The 19281-nt window shown below is 47.2% G+C and overlaps 1 protein-coding gene across 3 annotated transcripts in view; it reads left to right on the top strand.

Annotated features, from left to right (window-relative positions):
* LOC144132342 (beta-mannosidase-like) overlaps positions 1-8965 on the top strand; it is a 306383-nt gene extending 297418 nt beyond the window's left edge. For all 3 annotated transcript variants that reach the window (XM_077664668.1, XM_077664669.1, XM_077664667.1), the window contains one exon: positions 8568-8965. In XM_077664668.1, the coding sequence (XP_077520794.1) occupies positions 8568-8846 (279 nt within the window). In that variant the 3' untranslated portion in view covers positions 8847-8965. The remainder of the gene's footprint in view (positions 1-8567) is intronic.
* Positions 8966-19281: the final 10316 nt, after the last annotated feature.

Below are 19281 nucleotides of genomic sequence, written 5' to 3'. Positions count from 1 at the left end.
TCTTCTTTCTGTTCGCGCGTGCCGCTGCGGCCGCTGCAAGGTGGCGCTACAATACAAAGGCAGGATATATTTCTCTGGCCAGCTCTTTTACGTTCAGTGCGTAGTGTCAAAGTTCTCCTATGGGAACTTGCCGACTGTTCTTTGAGCCTGTGTAGAATGCGGTCCAACACCTCGCTTATCATTGGGGCGTTTGGTACAGCAGTATGTTTTACTTTCTTTACGTTTTACTGGTACTGTCGATCGCTCTACAGTTGTTACAAACGCGGGGGGGGGGGGGGGGGGGGGCTGACTCTTGGCGCGAGGATTCTTTTCTAAATAGTTGGTCTTCTGCAACTGTGTTAGGCTCGCAGGATCTAGTTTGTGGCAACTGACTTCTTGTGCGAGACCGGGTCAGCGCATATGAAATTCAAATTTTTTCCACTGCGAATGAGCGTCCCAACATCACTGAACGAAATATTCTGGCAATCGTGTTTGACTACAACTTCCACAAAAGGCAACATATTCGCTTCCTATACGGCGGTGAAGCTCGTCGCTTTGCTCAATATAAATCAAATGCAACCGAAAGGAACCAAAGCATTTCTTAATAATCTTGAATGAGGGGTCGTCCACGTGCCTAGAGAAAATAAGCATGACATGCTTTTAGCTCCCATTGTCGGCGCGCCGCGGATCACGTTGGTGCCAGGACGCAGGACAACATGAAGCCGAACCTAAACGAAATTTAACGAAACTTTCCTTCACTCATTGGCGCCTGCCTGCTCCGCCGCCACCTGAGTGGGGATTCGTCAGCAACAGCGTATTCGAAGTCCGTGGTCCGTGGTCCGTAGCCCGATAGCTGCACGCACACTCCTGGCGGCACTTCTTGAGCGAGGCAACAGCGCCGCGTCAATTTCCGTCATTAACACGCAATGGCCGTGCCTGTGACAGAGGCCCTGAGGCGACATCCATCAGTAAATCAAGTACCCGGCTCTAATTTGTTCTTCGACGAGGTGGTCGACGGAGTGGAGGTGGCGGTGCCGGTGGTGGTAGGCACTTTATTCGATTAAGAGAGGCGAAGCCCGGCCGAGGGCACAGTCCCAGCGTTCTGTGAAGTAAATCCTCTCTTCGGCGTCTGGCGACGGCTCGCCGCACGCGGTGCATTACATAAAAAAGCGCCAAGAAAAGCCTAACCGCGGCGGCAGCGTTTCGATGGAGGCGAAACGCAAAAGGCGCCCATGTTCTGTGTGATGTCAGCCCACCTTAAAGATCGTCATGTGGCGGAAATTATGCCGAGACCTTCACTACGTGACCTGTAGTGATGTTGGCAATGTGGCACAAGGAACCAGTGGCGTCCTGGGACCCGGTCACCCCCTCGTTTCCCACGCCCTGCTGCTATCCTAGAATTGCGTTGTTTGGCCTCCGCAGACGCAAACATCTGCCCGAGTGCGGGCGACGCACCCGTGGGGCCAGGCGAGAGTCGCGGGCAGCGGCCGCGTATGCCATGCAGCTGCTGAGATAAACAAAGCGTGGGCGGGCAGCATGCGGGAAGAACAGAGGTTCGGCGGTGAGTGCTTTTGAGTTTGAACGGAGCAGTGAGTGTGCGCGGTCGCAAATTTATAGCTCCCGCGGTCACCCGAGGGCTCCGCATAATTCCGAGCAGTCGTGCGCGGCGGCCCCTTAATAACGGCTTGCCAGCCTTAAGTGTACCGTGCGCGACCACTACCGGGACGCTGCGACATACCGCACCTCACAAGAAAATATATCTCTTCTTTAACAACACCTGCAGCGTCTTGTGAAACTCCTTTTGGAAGCCGTTCTTATCCGCGATCGTCCCAAAAAAGAAGACTACTGAAATCAAGGGAACATTACTGGACCTCTTTCTCTTTTTGTAGCGATAGCTGCATTACGGTAGCCTTTCGAGCCTTCAGCTTGGCGTTGCCGCCATCCTGTGGCGGTGCCGCCACGCTGTCACGTGGTGCGGAGCAGCGGCCGGCGCCGTGGCTGATCACGTGGTTCGTCACGTGACCAAGTTCCACTCGGCCATCTGTAGCTATCGCGTCGCTCCAGGTTTAACCAAAGCTAAGCGACCGCCAATTTTCTTCTTTAGCTCCCCCCTTGTGGTCACGAAAACAGAGGAAGAGGGGAAGCTTTAGTGCATCGAAGGGCGTTTAGGGCACGTAGGCCCTTGGGTCCTTTCTCGGCCTCACTGCACTTAGACCTTTATGAGTCCTTGATGGTTCGTGACTTTGGAAGCCCGGTCCGTCGCGATCTCCTGCATGTCCCGGTTCCTGGAGCCCAACAAGGTCTCCCTTTCCTCCCAGCTGTTCAGGTGCTCGAGGCGCCGCGGGGGAGGATCCGTCACTCATTGGAAAAGGATGTGGGTCAGGGGGTCGAGTGGGTGGGTGCAAATGCAGGTGGATGTTTATGCTCATGGTTAGATCCGGGACAGGATATAGCAGCAGCACTCATCTGGTTCACTTTTACTTGCATGTAAACGCGGCCTTGCCAAAGGAAACAAGTATATTCCAAACATAAATGCATGAACATGTGGAGATCTCAACGATAGAAAAATATCTGTTCGTCGTTTACAGCATCCAGTACACCAGTTGCTACTACATTTCTTTGGCGAGACTCTGAACTTCTAAATCAGCCTAATGGAGCACTTTAACTGTGCCAAGAAACAAAAAGCAGCCTTTTCTGCTATTCCTGATCATTGCGTATCTTGAGGCCGGACATAACCACGAGAAAGACCCTTTTGCTGGCCAAGGAAAGGGAATTATTATAAGATAGCGCACAATCCTAAGCGAAGCGGAAACACGGTGCCGTTGTTCAGAAAAATCTTGATAGGCTGACGGGCAGTGACGTCAGCAATGACATCAACAGAAGGGAGAAATCCCACTTGCTGGAGGAACGTGACGAGACCAGCCTGCAGTGACGTCACCAGAGCAGGTTTGTTTGTGTGAAGCCTCCGCCTTAAAAGCGTGGCATGTTGTGTACGGCAACAGTGTTGCTCTTGAAGCGCAACCTTGATATCAAAACACCCACCAGCCACTTCTGCAAAGGAATCAATAGCTGCGAATGCTATCTAACTGCCAGCATTTACTCGAATTAGGTGTCCCTGTGTGTTTTGCTTCACTCCACGAAAAATCATTGTTGTCAAACGACTAGTCACAGCCTAAATATCATTGATGTAAACCTACGCCCCGTCTCCTCACGCTCCGCTCATTCTCTATTAATCGCATTTAAACGCCTCCAACTGTTTGTATTAACAAGCCGTCTGTACAGGAATTTCAATGTTTTGTTTTTACAGCAGTAGCTTTTATTACATCTCTCTATTGTGTTCTTCGTGTCGAGAGTCAGCTGTCGTCGCCTTCACGCGTCTATGCGCTCAGGACAGGAGCACAGCTGTTCTGGCGGAGCGCGTGTGCGGGAGAGGGAAAATACACGGAGGGCACTTAAGACTGCTTACTTGCTGTGGAGGGGATAGCATGAATATTTCATCGTGCGTTAATATGCAGTCGGTCGGATTGTCTGTCGCAAGCTAGGCTCGAACCTGACCAGCAGCTCTATGCTATTCGCAACGATACATCGTATGACTTCACCCGAGACCCTGTACGACGAATGGTTGTGTCACAATTTTGATACGTATGTATGGAAAATTGGCGCCACAAGGAGGTATGCCAGTTATGGCGTTCGAGCAAATGCGCGCCCTTGAGGAAGAGGGAAGGCGACTGCTCCTGACATCCTGTGCATGCCGTTGTCGCGCCCTCCGCTTCGGTGGCTAGAGGACGGTTGTTGCGACGCCATTTTTTTTTTTTGGTACTACCGACCTCAACGACTTTCGCCGACAGAATTTCGTCCGGTACGACTATAGTAAGGCCAATGGAAGGAGAAGAGGTGGCGAATACTTGAAAAAGAGTGAAATATATTAAGGAGGGGGAGGGACAAGGAGTGCATATGCGTTGGAAAGATTGGCCACAACGACCACTGACGCAGCTGCGCAGACAGGGGCACCGAAGCACAAGCTACGAAGCAGCACCTATAGGAGGCGATTAGGAACTTAAGACATTCATGACGTCCAATGTATTAGTGTACAGGTTAGAAACAAAAGAACCGACAAGGTAGCCGTCCTACATATGGTCACGGACAAGACGATGACAAAGTGTGCAGTGGTGCGGCACGGAGCGCTCGCGCTTGGCCCGCCGCAACTAAATCATTCCATCGCCATCTGTCATGTAGTCCTGTCTTCACCAGCTTGCTGTCACGTTACAATATTTTCAAGTCTAGTCCTCCAGGCTTGAGTTTTATACATCTATTCATATTTGACAAGAATATTTTGCTGAGTACGAGGGTGATGCAGGAGGCTAAACAAACACCGGAAAATTGAAAAAAAATTCGGTTCCAACCTATGACTGTTGTGGCAAAGTGTAACAACGAAATTTCTAGAAATGGCAGAACCGAGACACCACACCTAGACATAAACAAAACTTCGTCATTGTCCTTCGAGATATATTCCAGAACGCTCTTCAGAAGGTCATCGTGTGGCGTGTAAGCTACTAGTACCAGTCCTCAATATCTATGCTAAGCATTGAACAATGGCCAAGGTTTTTGGTCCTCAGAAGATCAACAACTGACTCAGAGTTAGGAATGGCGAACGGCTCGTGCACCGCCAGGGACGTCAGGTGTTCAGCAGGTACGAACATACAACCGGCGGCAAAATACGTAGGGCCACGCGACAGGTGGCCGAAATCGCATAAAACTGCATCGCCGCGCCGTCTGATGTTGCACTTCTGGTGTCGAGACATCACAGTTGGCTTGGGCCTGCTTTCATGGTCGAGCCCTGTCTTTTTTTCTCGCATGCAGGGGACTATCTGATTACATCCACCTTTTGGCGTTAGGCGTCGCTTTTTGTATTCACAGCATGACGTTCACAGTTCAGCGTGCGCACGGCGTAGCAGAAGCGTGTGCTGCTCGCTTTGGCCAGATAACATATCTTAACCTGTATCGCTGTCAAAACGGTGCCTCATGCAGGATTACTTCCTCTCTTCGCATTTTGTGCGAAAGCATTTATTTTCCGATGGGCTTCAACCCCGAGGAAGATGTTGCGATCTTTGTGTGTGCCCAGGCTACAGCAACTGCGTCATATAGCTAACATAGCGTCATAATACCGCTATAACATAGGTGTGACGTGATCCAACTTTAGAAGAGGGCAACACTGCGCCCAGTTCGATGGTCACCACCAAAGTAGGCACGGGCCACCGCGAAAATTTGGTCCTTGTCACCTGAATATTGGCGTCGGCCAAATGGATATCTAGCTGTGATTAACCGAGCCCAGTTTGATGGTCACACCCAAGTCTGGCCTGGGCCACTCGAAAGTTTACCAACATAAATGCACCGAGTGAACCATGCTTTCCGACGAGTTACCGGTGTAAGTGCGTTCAACCACTGCGTTTTTTGGTTTTAAACAGGCTGTGGTATGCCGAAATACGAACGAGCGTACCAAAAATGAAGAGCGAGCCGAAAAATGGTCTCATTTGTTGCCATCAGATGAAGAGAGTTAGGCAGGTCACTTTGCATATGGAATAATATAAGCAAGTAGACGAGTAAAAAACGCCAGGAGGTGTCGGCATGGCCATAAGTTGGACATGAAAGAACAAAATAAAATTATGGCAGAAGGCCAGCAAAAAAAATCAGCGCCGCCGCAAAATGTGTCCTTTGTGTCTCCTGGTCATTATATAGACCTAGTAGCGGGTGGAGTTACCGCCCGCTGAAATGATTTCCGCCATCCGCCTTGGCATCGAATCGTACAATGAGACGACATATTCGCGGTCAGCTCTAAGAACTTCCCACTCTTCGCGAATGGCGTTCCGCAGCGCGTCCGCTGTTGCTATTGGGAAGTTTCGTCTGGACAGGCACGACTGCATGCGCGCCCACACATTTTCGATGAGATTTGCGTCCGCCCCTTTCGGAGGCCACAGCAAAGTGCGCCCGCCAACGAGAAGGGCTGTCACCTGACGAGCCATGTACAAGGGGATTTTGTCCTGCTGGAAGAAGCACCCGTCAGAAAAGAACCCATTCAACACATAAAGAAGCATGCTCTCCTGTAGGAGAGAGAAGTAACAGGACGCCGTGAACTTCCCATCAATGCGGACAAGAGGCCCTAGCTAACCTTTGCTGATGGCACCCCAAACGGAGAGTGCACACCAGCCACTTGAAAGAACGCTCTGTGTATAGTCAGGGTGGCATCTGCAATTGTAAACGAAACACAATAGACAAGTAAAGATACAAAAAAAACTCCTTGTGCGAACGGTTATTTATCTTCAATGCATGTTTTTTGCTTATAAACCATTGCATCGTGCAAAAGGCTTTAGTTATGTTTATTCAAGCAGGTGCTAATAAGAAGTTATTGATGCACATTTCTCTGACTTGTAGTGGGCTCAGTTCTTAATTAAGGTATTCAGATAAATATATTAGCGCGAATATTTTGACAAGTCCTCAAATATCAGATATACAAAGCTTTCGGCTTATGCAAAATAGAAAATTTGCCAATGTTACCGAAATGTGAAGGGAGTAGTTACCTGGAATTCAAGGGCCGCCTCACCCGTCTGTGTTGATCCCACCGAGTGTAAAATGTGGACTCATCCGAAAAAATAACATTTTGTCATTCTTCTGTGGTCCAGTGTCGATGGTCCTGTTCGAAGTTCAGGCGTTACTGGCGCTGTCGTTCCGTCAGGAAAGGCTTTTTTGCACCGGCACAATTCAAAATCCCAGTTTCTTTCAAACGCCAGCGTACTGTAGCAGCAGAAATATTCATTTACAGCTTGTCACGGATTTCTTTAGCGTTCAGGAAAGGGTCCAAGACCGCTGCGGCAACAATCAATATGTCTTCCTCATTTTTCGTGACTCTTGGCTGGCCAGACCGCTTCGCGTCCGCAAGTGTTCCCTCTTCTCGAAAGGCGCGGATGATTCTGCTGACCGACGTTTTCGACCTACCAGTTCTTCGGCATATCTCACGCTGCGGTACACCCTCCACAAAAGTCTGGCGATTAATCTTCGGTCTTCGATCGGAACACATGCTGCCATTTCGGTAGACGACGCATCTTTGTTCGGCGTTACACGCTTTTATACCTTGAAGGGGTATCACTGGCGAATGAGAAGTTCGAATAAATTACGAATATATGAAGCAGTGAAAACCAGCTTGTTCACTACGTAGATGGATTTTCATGCTGGTGCGGTGCCCTTCTCGAGAGCCTTTTTTATGTTTTAGGTTTTTTTTGTCTCGATGCTATGCGTTCACTCTCTCATTAAGACAAAGCGAACAGCGAACGCTTCACCCTTTCCATGCGCCCGCCGAAGTGCAAGCGTGACGTATTGAATAAAGGAAGTGACCCGTACCGCGAAACGCTGCATGCTACCAGCTAGTCCACTGCAACCGACAAAAGAGGTACGGCAGCGAGCATGAAAGGACGCGCACGCACACTGCGATGTGTCGACACCAGAAGTGCAACGTCAGACGGCGCGACGATGCAGTTTTATCTGATTCTGGCCGCCTGTCGCATGCCCCGACTTATTTTGCCGCCGGTTGTACATAAGTACAAGGCGACTACGCGCTGTCAGGTGTTTCTCTCGGGAACGATGGTGCGGAAGGGAATGTCATCTTTATGGGTTTTTGCCGTCAAGAATACAGCCAGGTGGAGGCTTTTGGAATTCTTGGCACCGCTCACCAACTTCTCTTGGTTATAACGACCGAGTAGAATGCGCGTTGACATAGTGGACAGTCCCGGAGTGTTGGTGTGGCAGGCGATACGCGCCTGCAGCTATGCAACACATGAGGCGGGAAAAGGAAAAGCGCCAATTCGTGAACATGACGTCGCGCGTAGGCGAGAAGCCATGATGCAGAAGCGTCAGCAAGCCAGGGGCTGGGATGGCACAATGGAAACACAGCAGGAATTCTCAAAACAAGACAAAGGAGAGATTGAAAGGAGGAAGAGAAAGAAAGAGGGGCGGTAGTGGAGGGCTCGGGATAAATCCTACTACCTGGTGATACTTAACGTCCACTTGCATGGCATGGCACACGGGCGCCTTTTGCGTTCTTCGTCGACCGCAACGCGGCTTTTCATAAGTGTGATCACCCTGTTCATTTTGGTTTCCTCTTAAGCATGGCTAGCTTCTCCTTCTCCAGGTTTTAATTTGATTTTTCCGACATGAGGAGTTTTCGTTGAACTCTCGACTTCACAAACCTTATGTATTTCAGGGGACTTGTACCCCTATAAAATGGACAAAGTGGCACCGGTTTACAAATGTAGACAGCGCGACAGAAGAATACAAAGGATGCACACGATGCATCTGTCGGGCCGTCTTTTATAAGTCTCATGTACCAGCTAACCGTTACAACAGTACTAATTGATGCCACCGGCCCAGTCAAACCTGATGAGTTATACAAACACATTTCTTAATTTGTATCCCCCTTTCGCTTACTCTTTTACTACGTGCACGATGTACTGGGTATAGAAGAAAAAAAATAAAATAGAAATTTTTCAGTGTAGATTAGATGCGAATGCAATGATTCCCTTTTCCCTTTTCTTCCTCAGGTGGTGCTTGTCGCCGGCCCCTATCTCTCGCCGTCGCAGCACGGTGTCAAAGCTTTCACAGTGGAAATCAAGGCGGCCAACATCGCCCTTTTTGTGTGGCTGAGTGCGCACAGCATCAGCGGCCACTTCTCGGACAACGGATTCCTGCTTAAGGACAGGACGACGACTGTCAACTTCTACACGCGTGAAAACATCACAGCTGCGCTTCTTCAAGCAACACTTACGGTGAACTCACTCGCAGACTGCGTAAAGAAGTGCGGCTCCGAAGCTGGCGGCTGAAACATAATGAAAGCGCTAAATAGCGCCCGACTGCACGCGGTCTTGAGTGATTGACTGCACTCGATTGGAAAGCGGTTTCATACTAGCGAAATTATAGCGCGGTTAATAAACACATTTGATTCTCGGCCGATTACTCATGAGTTTGACGGCCGATACGGGCCAGGACTTTTTCCTCAGACAGGTGGGTAAGTACAGCTGTGGTGGACTGGATTAGTGGTGAGTCTAGCGGAGGCGTGGCACAGGAAGCCGACACCTCCGAAATCTCTGTCTTCCTGCTGCTGCGCCTTTCACTTGGCGGTTTTCTCGGCCTCCTTAGCGTGCCACGATGTGTGCCGCCTTGTTTGCATGGGGAGTGCGCTCTGCTGTGGAGTGCTTTTCAGTGGTCGAATGAGCAGACGTAGTTGAAAGGACAATTAATTCCGAGATTTATGTTACGCGTCAGTTGTATATGACAGGAATTTATGTGCTAAAAGGGAACCTGCAGATTATCTAGAACATCATAGCAGCCTTTCTGTGTGAATCGGGCGCAGTAGCGGCAGTTCGTGCCGAGCATACGCCGATGTTTATTACCAAGCGATGTCCCACAAACACATCCGTGCAGACGACGCCCAGGAAGCAATGACAGGACATGACGTCACTTCCGCCGGAGTAGTGCTATATACTGTTTGTGAAGTGACTTCGGAGAAGTCTTCGTTTCGCTTTCATTTCATTTCAATTCAGTACTGAATTCGCGACTGTCGCTTGGGCTGTGGTCACGTGCTAACAGTGGTGATGTGTGCTGACGTCATGTCTACGCAGACGCGGCATCTTTCATTCCAATTATTCCGTGCACTGAGCACATCACGGGGCGTGAAAAAAAATGCTGCCTTATGGGCAGTTTGACAAGGCCGCACCTACCATTAAGTAAGGGCAAGGGCAGACATAGGACAAGCGCTTTACGTGAAACATACAGAACAAAACAATTTGGGAACATAACTGCCAGAAGAAGGAAAAAAAAGCAATTTGATGTTGACAGACTTGACACGATTCTGTGAATACAGTAATAATATAATAATTTTACGCAGCAATAAAGCAGCTACGTCTTTCACTGAGCTGCTACAATATTAAAAATAAAGTGTATAACACGTTAACGTTTCTGATAAGTTCATGCTTCGCATCATTATAAGGTAGGCTATTTAGCAGTCTTGGAATTATGATCGATAGCTTTTGCATTCCATAATTTATTCTTTATGAAGGAACCAACCAATGTTCCTTGTTCGAGGATGATATGGTTGATAGTTCTTACCTATTTTAGCCAACTGCGATAGGTAGTTTATTTTATTTTTATCTCTTGTTAAAACTTTACACAGACAAAAATCCCAAGAGTGTTCCATGTTTACTAAGCTGAATTACATAAGCAGTGTACAAGATGAACATTGTGAAGATGAGTTTGAGACTATGCTTACAATCTTACTTTCAGCGCACAGCACAGCATATCCGGCATCCAAAGGCGCGTCTTGCATGTATCCTTGAAACCGATTGTTAGAACGCCGCAAAAGAAAACGCGGCTAGACATGAGGAAATTACTGCCCACTGCCTCCACTCCTGTAATGAGCTCTAGACGGAAGTGGCGTGAGTGAACTTATGGCGCTTTATTTATTCGATTCCTTGAGTGCCTGCATCGCAATTTAGGTAATGCTGCAACGGGATTTTATTTGGAAAAGAGAGGTTGTAAAATATTTATGCACTGAAACCGTGATAAAAATACGCCAACGGTTGTAGTTTCTGCAAAATCACGCGGAGCCTTCCCGAAACGCGCCCTCTGTCGTCTCTTCCCTTCCCTTCCCGCCTCCCCCCCCCCCCAAAAAAAAAAATACCAAGAAACTTCACCTTTTAAGACAAGCTCTTCGACCTATAAAGGGGGTGATGTTTTCTTTCGGAGATATACGAAGGTGGTTTCATTTATTTCTGGAAACTAAAGCCAGTTCGGGATTGACACAAGACTTCATACTATGATATTTGCAGCATTCTCCTGCGTGTCCGAGTCGCGCCACTGGAGGCTATGTGTAGTGTCTGTCATACTAAGGTTACACTTATTTATTTACAAGGACAAAGATGGCAGCCCTGGTGGGTATTTTTTAAGCTTTCTTGATTAACTACAGGTGTAAGGGTCCCAACAGGTGCGTACGTGCTCGCGTATTGATCGCTCGTGTCGAAAAATCAATTGCCTCGGGCCAGTGAGCTGGGAACAAAAGTTTCGCCCGGAAGTCAAGTTTCGCCTGGGGTATAAAAATGCCTACTTACTTGAACCTCCCTAACAATCTGTGAAAGCGCTACAGATTCAATATGTAGGCTCGTGGCAGGAGCCCTTGCTTCCTAACGTAATGTGCAGGCATTTCTTCACATTTATTGAGCTCTGCTAGTGTCGCAAAATTCGGCGCATCTTGGAAAAACCCTGCGCTGCGCGTAAGGAATCGCGCCCGCGCGCGGTAAAATACAACAAAAAAAAACAGCGGGAACGAACCCCGGGGGTTGCGTAACTTTCCACTCACCTCGCTGGAGCGGCGCCAAAGTAAACATAGACACGCGCGGCGTCGATTTTTCTCGAATGTTGGAGAAGTTTTTGCTTGTTGTCGACGGAAAGGGGGTAACCTTGTGCGCACCTAAGTGATACCCTCCCCCCTTCGCTCCGGCGCCAATGACTCAGCGTGCCGAGAATGACCTAGATTGTTCTGGAAGGTGGTTTCCGCGCTCGACCAATGGGGTCGCGCGCCCGACGCAAGAAGGAGAAGGAGTTTGCGCGGTTGAAGCTGCGTGTATGTTCGCGCCTGCCTTGGCGCGAAGAACAAACAGACGCGGTCCGCGCCTATAAATGAGCGGCTGCAACCGCTGTCCGTTAGCCCGAGCCGCCGTTTAAGCTTCCGAGAAGCGCGCCCGCTCGAATCCCGGGAGAACACCCCTCGCCCAGCGACGGACCAGCGAGGCAACGTGCACCAACCTGCGGGACAGCCCCGTCGAGCTCCTCAGGTCGTCGGACTGTCGCAGTGCCCGGTGAAGAAATCGTGTTTTGTTTATTTGTCTCTCTCTGTGTTAGTCCACTTTAGGTTAAGAGATTTTGTTGAATTATCTCTCTCAAGTGTTACTTTGCACGAGTTGCATGGTATTTGTGAATCACTTTGTATGTGTTCGTACGAGTGATTGTGAAATCTCTGTATCGTCTCTTAGCTGTATAAACTGTTTTGTTTTCCGAACCTTTGGCTCCGACGCATTCTCTGGCTTTGGACCGGCGAAAGTCGGGCACCAAACGACCAACCCCCTTGTCGCTTGGTAGCTGGTCTCCGGCTGAGCTTGCCGCGCTGAGTCGAGGGCATCTCCTTTGTAACCAAGACCGCTACCGCCACACGCTCTAAGGTTGTCTGGGAGCGCACGCTAAATTGCGCGAAGTGGTGACAGCTAGCGTACACAAAATGGTGCCACCATATGCAAATCATTCTGCAAAGCTTCATAGTCATAGTCACTGTGTACAAGGCGCAGTTTTAGCAAAAATTGGTAACAATGACGTGATGTTATCTGTAATGCCCCTGTTATACAATCGGAGCACGAGTGGCCGCAGTAATGATCCCTAGAGTAATCCGGAAGTGACAGGCATTGGTCGAAGAAAAACTTTCGATCATCACATATGGCTGTATGGAACAAAGGTATTCACCAATGCATTGACCACATTTTCATCCAGATTTTAAGCTCAAAGTTTCGACATTAGTAACCCATGCACAATGACACTGAAGGCCTTCCGAACATGCAATAAAGCACAGTCAGCAAATAGCTGCCTGATAACAGACTAAGTAGCGTGTAAACTCCATCAGCCATGTAGCGAGGAAATTCCGCGACGAAATCGGTGCTCTCTGTTGTTTAGAAGGTTATTCATTCCAAGGTATAATAATATAGAAGAATACATTACACTTTGCACGGAATACTCGTTAACGACACCGGTCTACGGATCAAAACGCTTTTGCGTGACCCTTTCATATTCTGTGGACTTCGCCTCTCTACATTCCCCTTTGGTTGGCTTTCCCGCGATGCACCGTCTCTGGCTAGAGACTAACTTGTTAACAAGGGACTGCGCCGGCGTCGCAGCGACACGAGTGCCACGAACAGCGTGATTGCTGCGCACGCGCGCGGGAGTGAGCACATCCTCTTGTGCCGAGACGCTCGTCGTGAGCTGACGTATCGCCCGCGGCGCTCCACTCTCCGCCAGCGGGGCGAGGCCTCGTGCTGAAGAACGTTCTCTCGCATATCGTTCCGTCCGGCCGCACAGTATCCCTTTCTCAAGCGTGGCCGAACATTCGCTCCTTCCCGTGCTGGTGAGCCGGACGAATTCGATTCCTTAGCGTATATTGCTACTGGCGGGCGTTATTGTTGCTGTAGCAACAATAGCAAAGAGCACATTCTTTCAAGCTCAAAGATACGTCATACAGTATCGGTGAAGATTCCTCTGCCACTACTCGCTCCATTGGTAAGGAGTTAGTTCGCCTTGCGCGTGAAAAGGACGTGTGTTTCAAGCTCCGATAGAAAGAGTTGATAATTGGAACGAAATCTTACTACTATAGCAGCTAGGACAAGGCTGCGAAAAAATAAACCCTCAATAGCTAGATAAGCATCCCTTACCGGGAGCCATCACCAGACAGTCATGTTTTAAATCCGAAGGCCGCACTTCAGAACACAGGATGGTCTCCCATACCACGATATTGATCGCACCGCCGAAAGTATGATGTATATCCTTATCCGTGCCCTCTTTAAAACTGTTCAGCGGCGCCTCCGCATGTGTACATGCACCACTAGACTGCTCGCACTCGGGGTTCACAACACGTTTGCCAAAATCCAGGAGGTGGTTCTTGACTTCCAACAGACTCGTCTCCTTATCACTTCGCCGGGTAGGGCCATCTTTTCAAGGATAGGCGACCCGCAAGCTACTAGGACCATGGCCCTGACCGGAGTTGCTCCCAGTGCCATCTGCCCCCGCCTTTACATGCAGCCTATCCTTCGCCACATGAACCACGAATCAAATGCCTCACACCGTCAGGCCCGTCCTTGCAGCCTCCGTAGGCAATACGGCCAAGACGCCTCGGCTATGCATGTGGATGTGGCTTCCTATGCACAGCCCCACAGATGTGCTTGCGCTGCTGTCAATCACGCCAACACCCCTTACCTTACCTTGGAGCGACCTTCACGGCACTGGATCCAGCGACCGGAGAAGCCATGGCAACATACATTGGCATCAACATGAGAGACACCCACATTTTGACAGACTCCTAAGCCGCCTGCAGAGCCCGTAGGAGTGGACGTGTCCCCCGCACGGCTCTCCATGTTCTGGGCGGCCATCTTCGGTATGATCATATCATCACCTGGGTCCCGGGACATGCAGCTCTCGATGGCAATATTAGGGCAGATGTCATACCTTGAGATCATACCAACCGAGCGGGGCACACTGACTTTTCATTTTTCAACCCTCCAATAGACCCGCCTAGAGCGCTTGATTTCTTCTGCGTAGCTTTTCATTACATTGACGAAAATGTCTTTCGTTTATATGCCCTAAAAAACATCCCTAATTTCACCAATAAAGTACGGCCCAATTTACAGCACTCTTAAGCTACTCATGCACAACAGCACTCTTCTATGCTGGCGAAATATTTAAGTTTATCTCGCGGATTGGTTCCGGAACCTCTTGATATGTCCCTACTCAGAATTGTGTGTGTTGTTGTTTTCAACTAATAAATAAAGTTTATTTTAGTTTTGTTATTTATGTAAGTAATCAAAAATTTGGTTTATGAGGGTTTAACCCCCCAAAGCGACTCAGGCTATGAGGGATGCCGTAGTGAAGGGCTTCGGAAATTTCGACCACTTGGTGTTCTTTAACGTGCACTGACAGCACAGTACACGGGCCTCTAGCATTTGGCCTCCATCGAAATTCGACCTTTGTGGCCGGGATCGCACCTGTGTCTTTCGGGTCAGCAGCCGAGCGCCTTAAGCACTGAGCCACCGCGGCGGCATATGGTCCATGAGGATGCAAATTGACTGGCTATCCGAGTCATGGATTTAATGACACTTTTTTAGATTAAATGACTGAAGAAGAAAGACAAGTCACTACAATTGTCCGATGATATCAGATCAAATCAAATCAAAGTTTATTTCCCATCTAGCACTACAGATGGAGGAATCGTAGAAAAAAGCTGCCCTTGGGCAGCTTGACGAGTCTACAATCCTAATTATTGACAGGGAGGCAACCCAAGAGTTTATACAATTTAAAAAAAAAACAAGCACATCAAGGAAGCACCGGAGAATACACGAAACAGCAATATGTATACATAATGAAACTTAAACAATGTTATTCAAAAACAAATTATGTAGTTCACGACGTGAAAAAGAAAACAAATCGAGGTTAATGTGGATATACCTGTTTAGAAGAGATGGAAGTGTGTACTGAAGGCATTCCCTACCAAGATTTAGCCGAGGTGTTGGCACTGTCCATTCTTCGCCACGTCTTGTTGGATAGACTGATTCTTTTTTCCTTAGTTCTGCTAAATTTTTAAGATTTGTTACATTCTTCTTGATTTCTGTTTTAAAAGTAACACTGAGGCGATATTTATAAAGATTATGTGCTTTAATAACCCTGGAATGACAAAAGAAAGCTGCACTTGGATGTCGGAACGGTAAATTATATGCATTTCGGAGATATCTTTTTTGCATTAAATGAATACGTTCAAGGTTAGTGAATGTTGTAGTGCCCCACACCAACTGGCAATAGTTTAAATGCGACTTGAATATTGAATTGTATACCAGCATCTTAGTTTTTGTGGGAAGTATGTATTTTAGACGGCCTATAACACCATTGATTTGAGCTATTTTTTTCAAGATATAATTGACATGATAATCCCATGACATACTGGCAGAAAATATGACCCCAAGGCATTTAAACTGCTCAAGAATTTCTACAGCCCGCGAGTTTAATATAATATTATCGTGCGGTGGGATAACTTTATTTTTCGGCCTAAATATGACAGCTTTGGTCTTACTCTCGTTTATTTGCATCAGGTTAACTGCAGACCAAACCTCAAGGGCTTTCATTGTGGCATTACATTGTTTGATAAGTTCATGAACATTTTCACCCGAAAAAAATACGCTCGTATCGTCAGCATAGATGAAAAACTTTGTATTATCGCTAATGTTGACAATATCGTTTAGGTAAATATTGAAGAGTAGAGGCCTTAGCGTACTGCCTTGGGAGACACCGCAGAAGAGCGGCTTCGGTTCAGACCGTATGCCATTTATGTACACCACTTGCTGTCTAAACGACAAATAAGAACTTAACAATGAGAGTGCTTTTCCTCGGATACCATAGTAGTGTAATTTGTTTAGTAAGATTTTATGATTTACCTGGTCAAAAGCCTTTGAGAAGTCCACAAATACACCAATGACAATAGCTTTGTTTTCAAGTTGCTTTATTATATATTCCTTTTGTTGGAGTAATGCAAGTTCAGTTGATTTGCTTTTGCAGAAGCCAAACTGAAATGGTGTTAGCAAGTTAAATTTATGGATGAAATTTGACATTCTTAGATGGAGCATTTTCTCAAGTGCTTTTGAAAACACTGGCAAAATAGAGATTTGTCTGTAGTTGGCGAGGGCTTTGCGATCTCCTTTTTTGTAAAGAACAACAACTTTTGCTAATGGCATTTTTTCCGGAAAAACTGCAGTTTCTAAACATGTTAAAGATGTGAGCAAGTATGGGAGCAATTATGTCAACTACATGCTTGACTGGCCGTATTTGGATATCATTAATATCACAGCTACTGCTATTGTTAAGATTTGTTATCACCGACACTACTTCGTCTACCGTGACTGGATGCAGAAAAATTGTTTCATCATTCTGAATTCGAACATATTTGCAAGCGTCAGATCCGGCAGCACGTGTTACAGCACAGGTAGCCAAGCTCGTTAAAAAAGTATTGAATACATTAGCCAGTTCAATGCCAGAAACTTCCTTTCCATCAATATTTAATTTTGTTAATGCAGTGCGGGAACTGTGCCGCTGCAGAAGTGTATTTAATCTCGACCATAGTACACCATTTCGAGCATTCTTAACATCTAGAAGTGACACGTGATAGGCTGTTCGTGCAGACCTCAGTTTTTTAGTCAATTTGTTCCTATATTTCTTAAATACCGCAAGGTCCTCAACCTTCCGGCTGCTCAAAAATTTTCTATACAGCTTGTCTTTCATTTGTATTTCTCTGCGACGCTCTGGCGTTACCCATGGCTTGCGGATTCTGCGACTTTTCACACGTGTTACAAGAGGAAAGCAGTCGTGATATATCTGTTTAAAGCAATCGACAAATGTATTATAGGCAACATTTGCATCACGAAGTTCAGCTATCTTACTCCAATATACTTTCATGAGCGCATCCCTAAAGGATTGCAATGATGATTCTTTAATAGCTTGGTATGTGATTGATGTGGACTTACTTCCTATTGTACTAGCGTTCTCAATGCAAGCAAACACAGGAAGATGGTCACTAACACAACAAGATAAAACACCAGAAAAAGCATTCAGCTGCATAGAGGTAGTAATAATTAAATCGAGAACAGAACGGCCTTCGCTTGTGACTCTGGTTGGTGTATTGATCAGGTTAACAAAGCCATTAGACATAATAGTCATATTAAAATCTCTAGCAGATGGGTTTGGATTACCCATGTCAATATTAAAGTCACCACAAGCTATTAAGGTTTTCTTATTGTGATACTGAACAACAAAAGCCAGGAACATGTCATAAAACTGTAAAAATGATGCAATATTACCGTTAGGAGGGCGATAACACACAGAAACCACAGCACTTTGTGTAGAAACTGAAACAATTTCATAATCTGGGGTAATTAAAGTGTATGCTTCAAGTAATTCGCCTTCAACGTCATCCTGAAGCAATAATGCAACACCACCGCCGCGAACATGTCTGTTTGCATAATATGTCGTATAATTCTTCAACCTGAAGACATCACAGTCACTTGTGCTCCACGTCTCGGTTAACATTATTGCAGAGAATTCAAAGGAAAAACTAGCGAAAAATTCTTCCAGGCAGAATACTTTGTTTTTCACAGACCTAGTATTCAGGTGAATACATTTGTAAGAGGTCGCCGGAAAATCTGACACCACTTGATCCACATCACTGGGAAAATAATAGCGAGTATCATCCATCACTTTTTTTTTCAGCAAATTAGAGCGAACAATGCGTCAGTTACAGGCTATCAAGGTCAGCTTTGGTCTTAATAACGGTGGCAACTGCACCGCTGGTCTTTCGAACCAGAACTTTTCCGTTCACATACCAGACAAAAGCATAGCCTTTTTCCTTTGCCTTATTCTTCGCGTCCCTAAGAAGTTCTCTGTGGTAGCGAGTTAGGTTTTCTTGAATGAAAACGTTTGATTCACTGTCTTTCAGCGCGTTCCTTTTCTGAAGCCAAGTGTCCTTTGTCTGCTGCTTGGTAAACCGGATAATAATTCCGGGGATTTTATCTCTCCTGGCTGGCAGGCGGTGAGCTGATGCGACGTCAGCGTCAGTGAGCTGAGGGACTTGAAGCGTATCGGCAATCTGATTCAGAGATGATAACAGGTTTTCGCCCGCGACAACAGGGACACCATGTATTTCCAGATTAAGCCGCCTACTGCGAAATTCTAGGTCATTGATTTGTTGCTCAAGATCAACTTGTACTGTAGCACGAGCTAAGTCCTTCTCTTCCAATTCTGCCACCCGCTCTCTGAGTACCTTTATTTCTGCGTCCTGTCTTCTTATCTTCTGCTCAAATTCATCGAACTTTCCTGACATGAACTGAACAGATTTTTCCATGTCACTGATTTTTTCAACAAGTGCAGGCAAGCTTTCGAGTTTTTGATTAATGGCCATGAGAACATCGGTTTCAACTTCGCTTTGAACGCGTGTCGCAGCGCTTCTGCATGTTGGGCATCTCCAATTAGCCTTGGCGGTTTCGGTTTTTCCCTTAAAGGATTTCTCGGTTACGCCAGCGCACTTGCCAAAGTGGTACTCGCTCGAGCATTCTGAGCATTGCACTGACCCCGATCCTTCATCCAAGTCAATGGGCAACTGACATGAGAGGCAATTATAAGACATAGCTGAAAATCACAGCAGCAACAACAACAAATCACGGAAAGTACAATTGCAGGGTGACACTATGGCAGCGGCAGCAGCAGCAACATTGTTGGCTAATTGTTGATAAAATAATAGGAGTGCTTTGCACACCAACCTGTAAAAAGCAGGATTCCTCGATGAGCAGGTGTTCCCAAGGTAGATGTACACTGGTAGCGAAGGCTCCATAGACGCCCATTGGTCCAAAAAATGGCGGCTCGTGGGCACTCCAGCGCCGCCTGGATTTTGGGGGGCAAACTACGCAAACGTGA

This window comes from Amblyomma americanum, chromosome 5 (genome assembly GCF_052857255.1).
Source record: "Amblyomma americanum isolate KBUSLIRL-KWMA chromosome 5, ASM5285725v1, whole genome shotgun sequence".
In the NCBI taxonomy this organism is placed as follows: Eukaryota; Metazoa; Arthropoda; class Arachnida; order Ixodida; family Ixodidae; genus Amblyomma; species Amblyomma americanum.
Note: the sequence above shows the minus strand (reverse complement) of the source record. Positions and strands in the feature narration are given on the sequence as shown.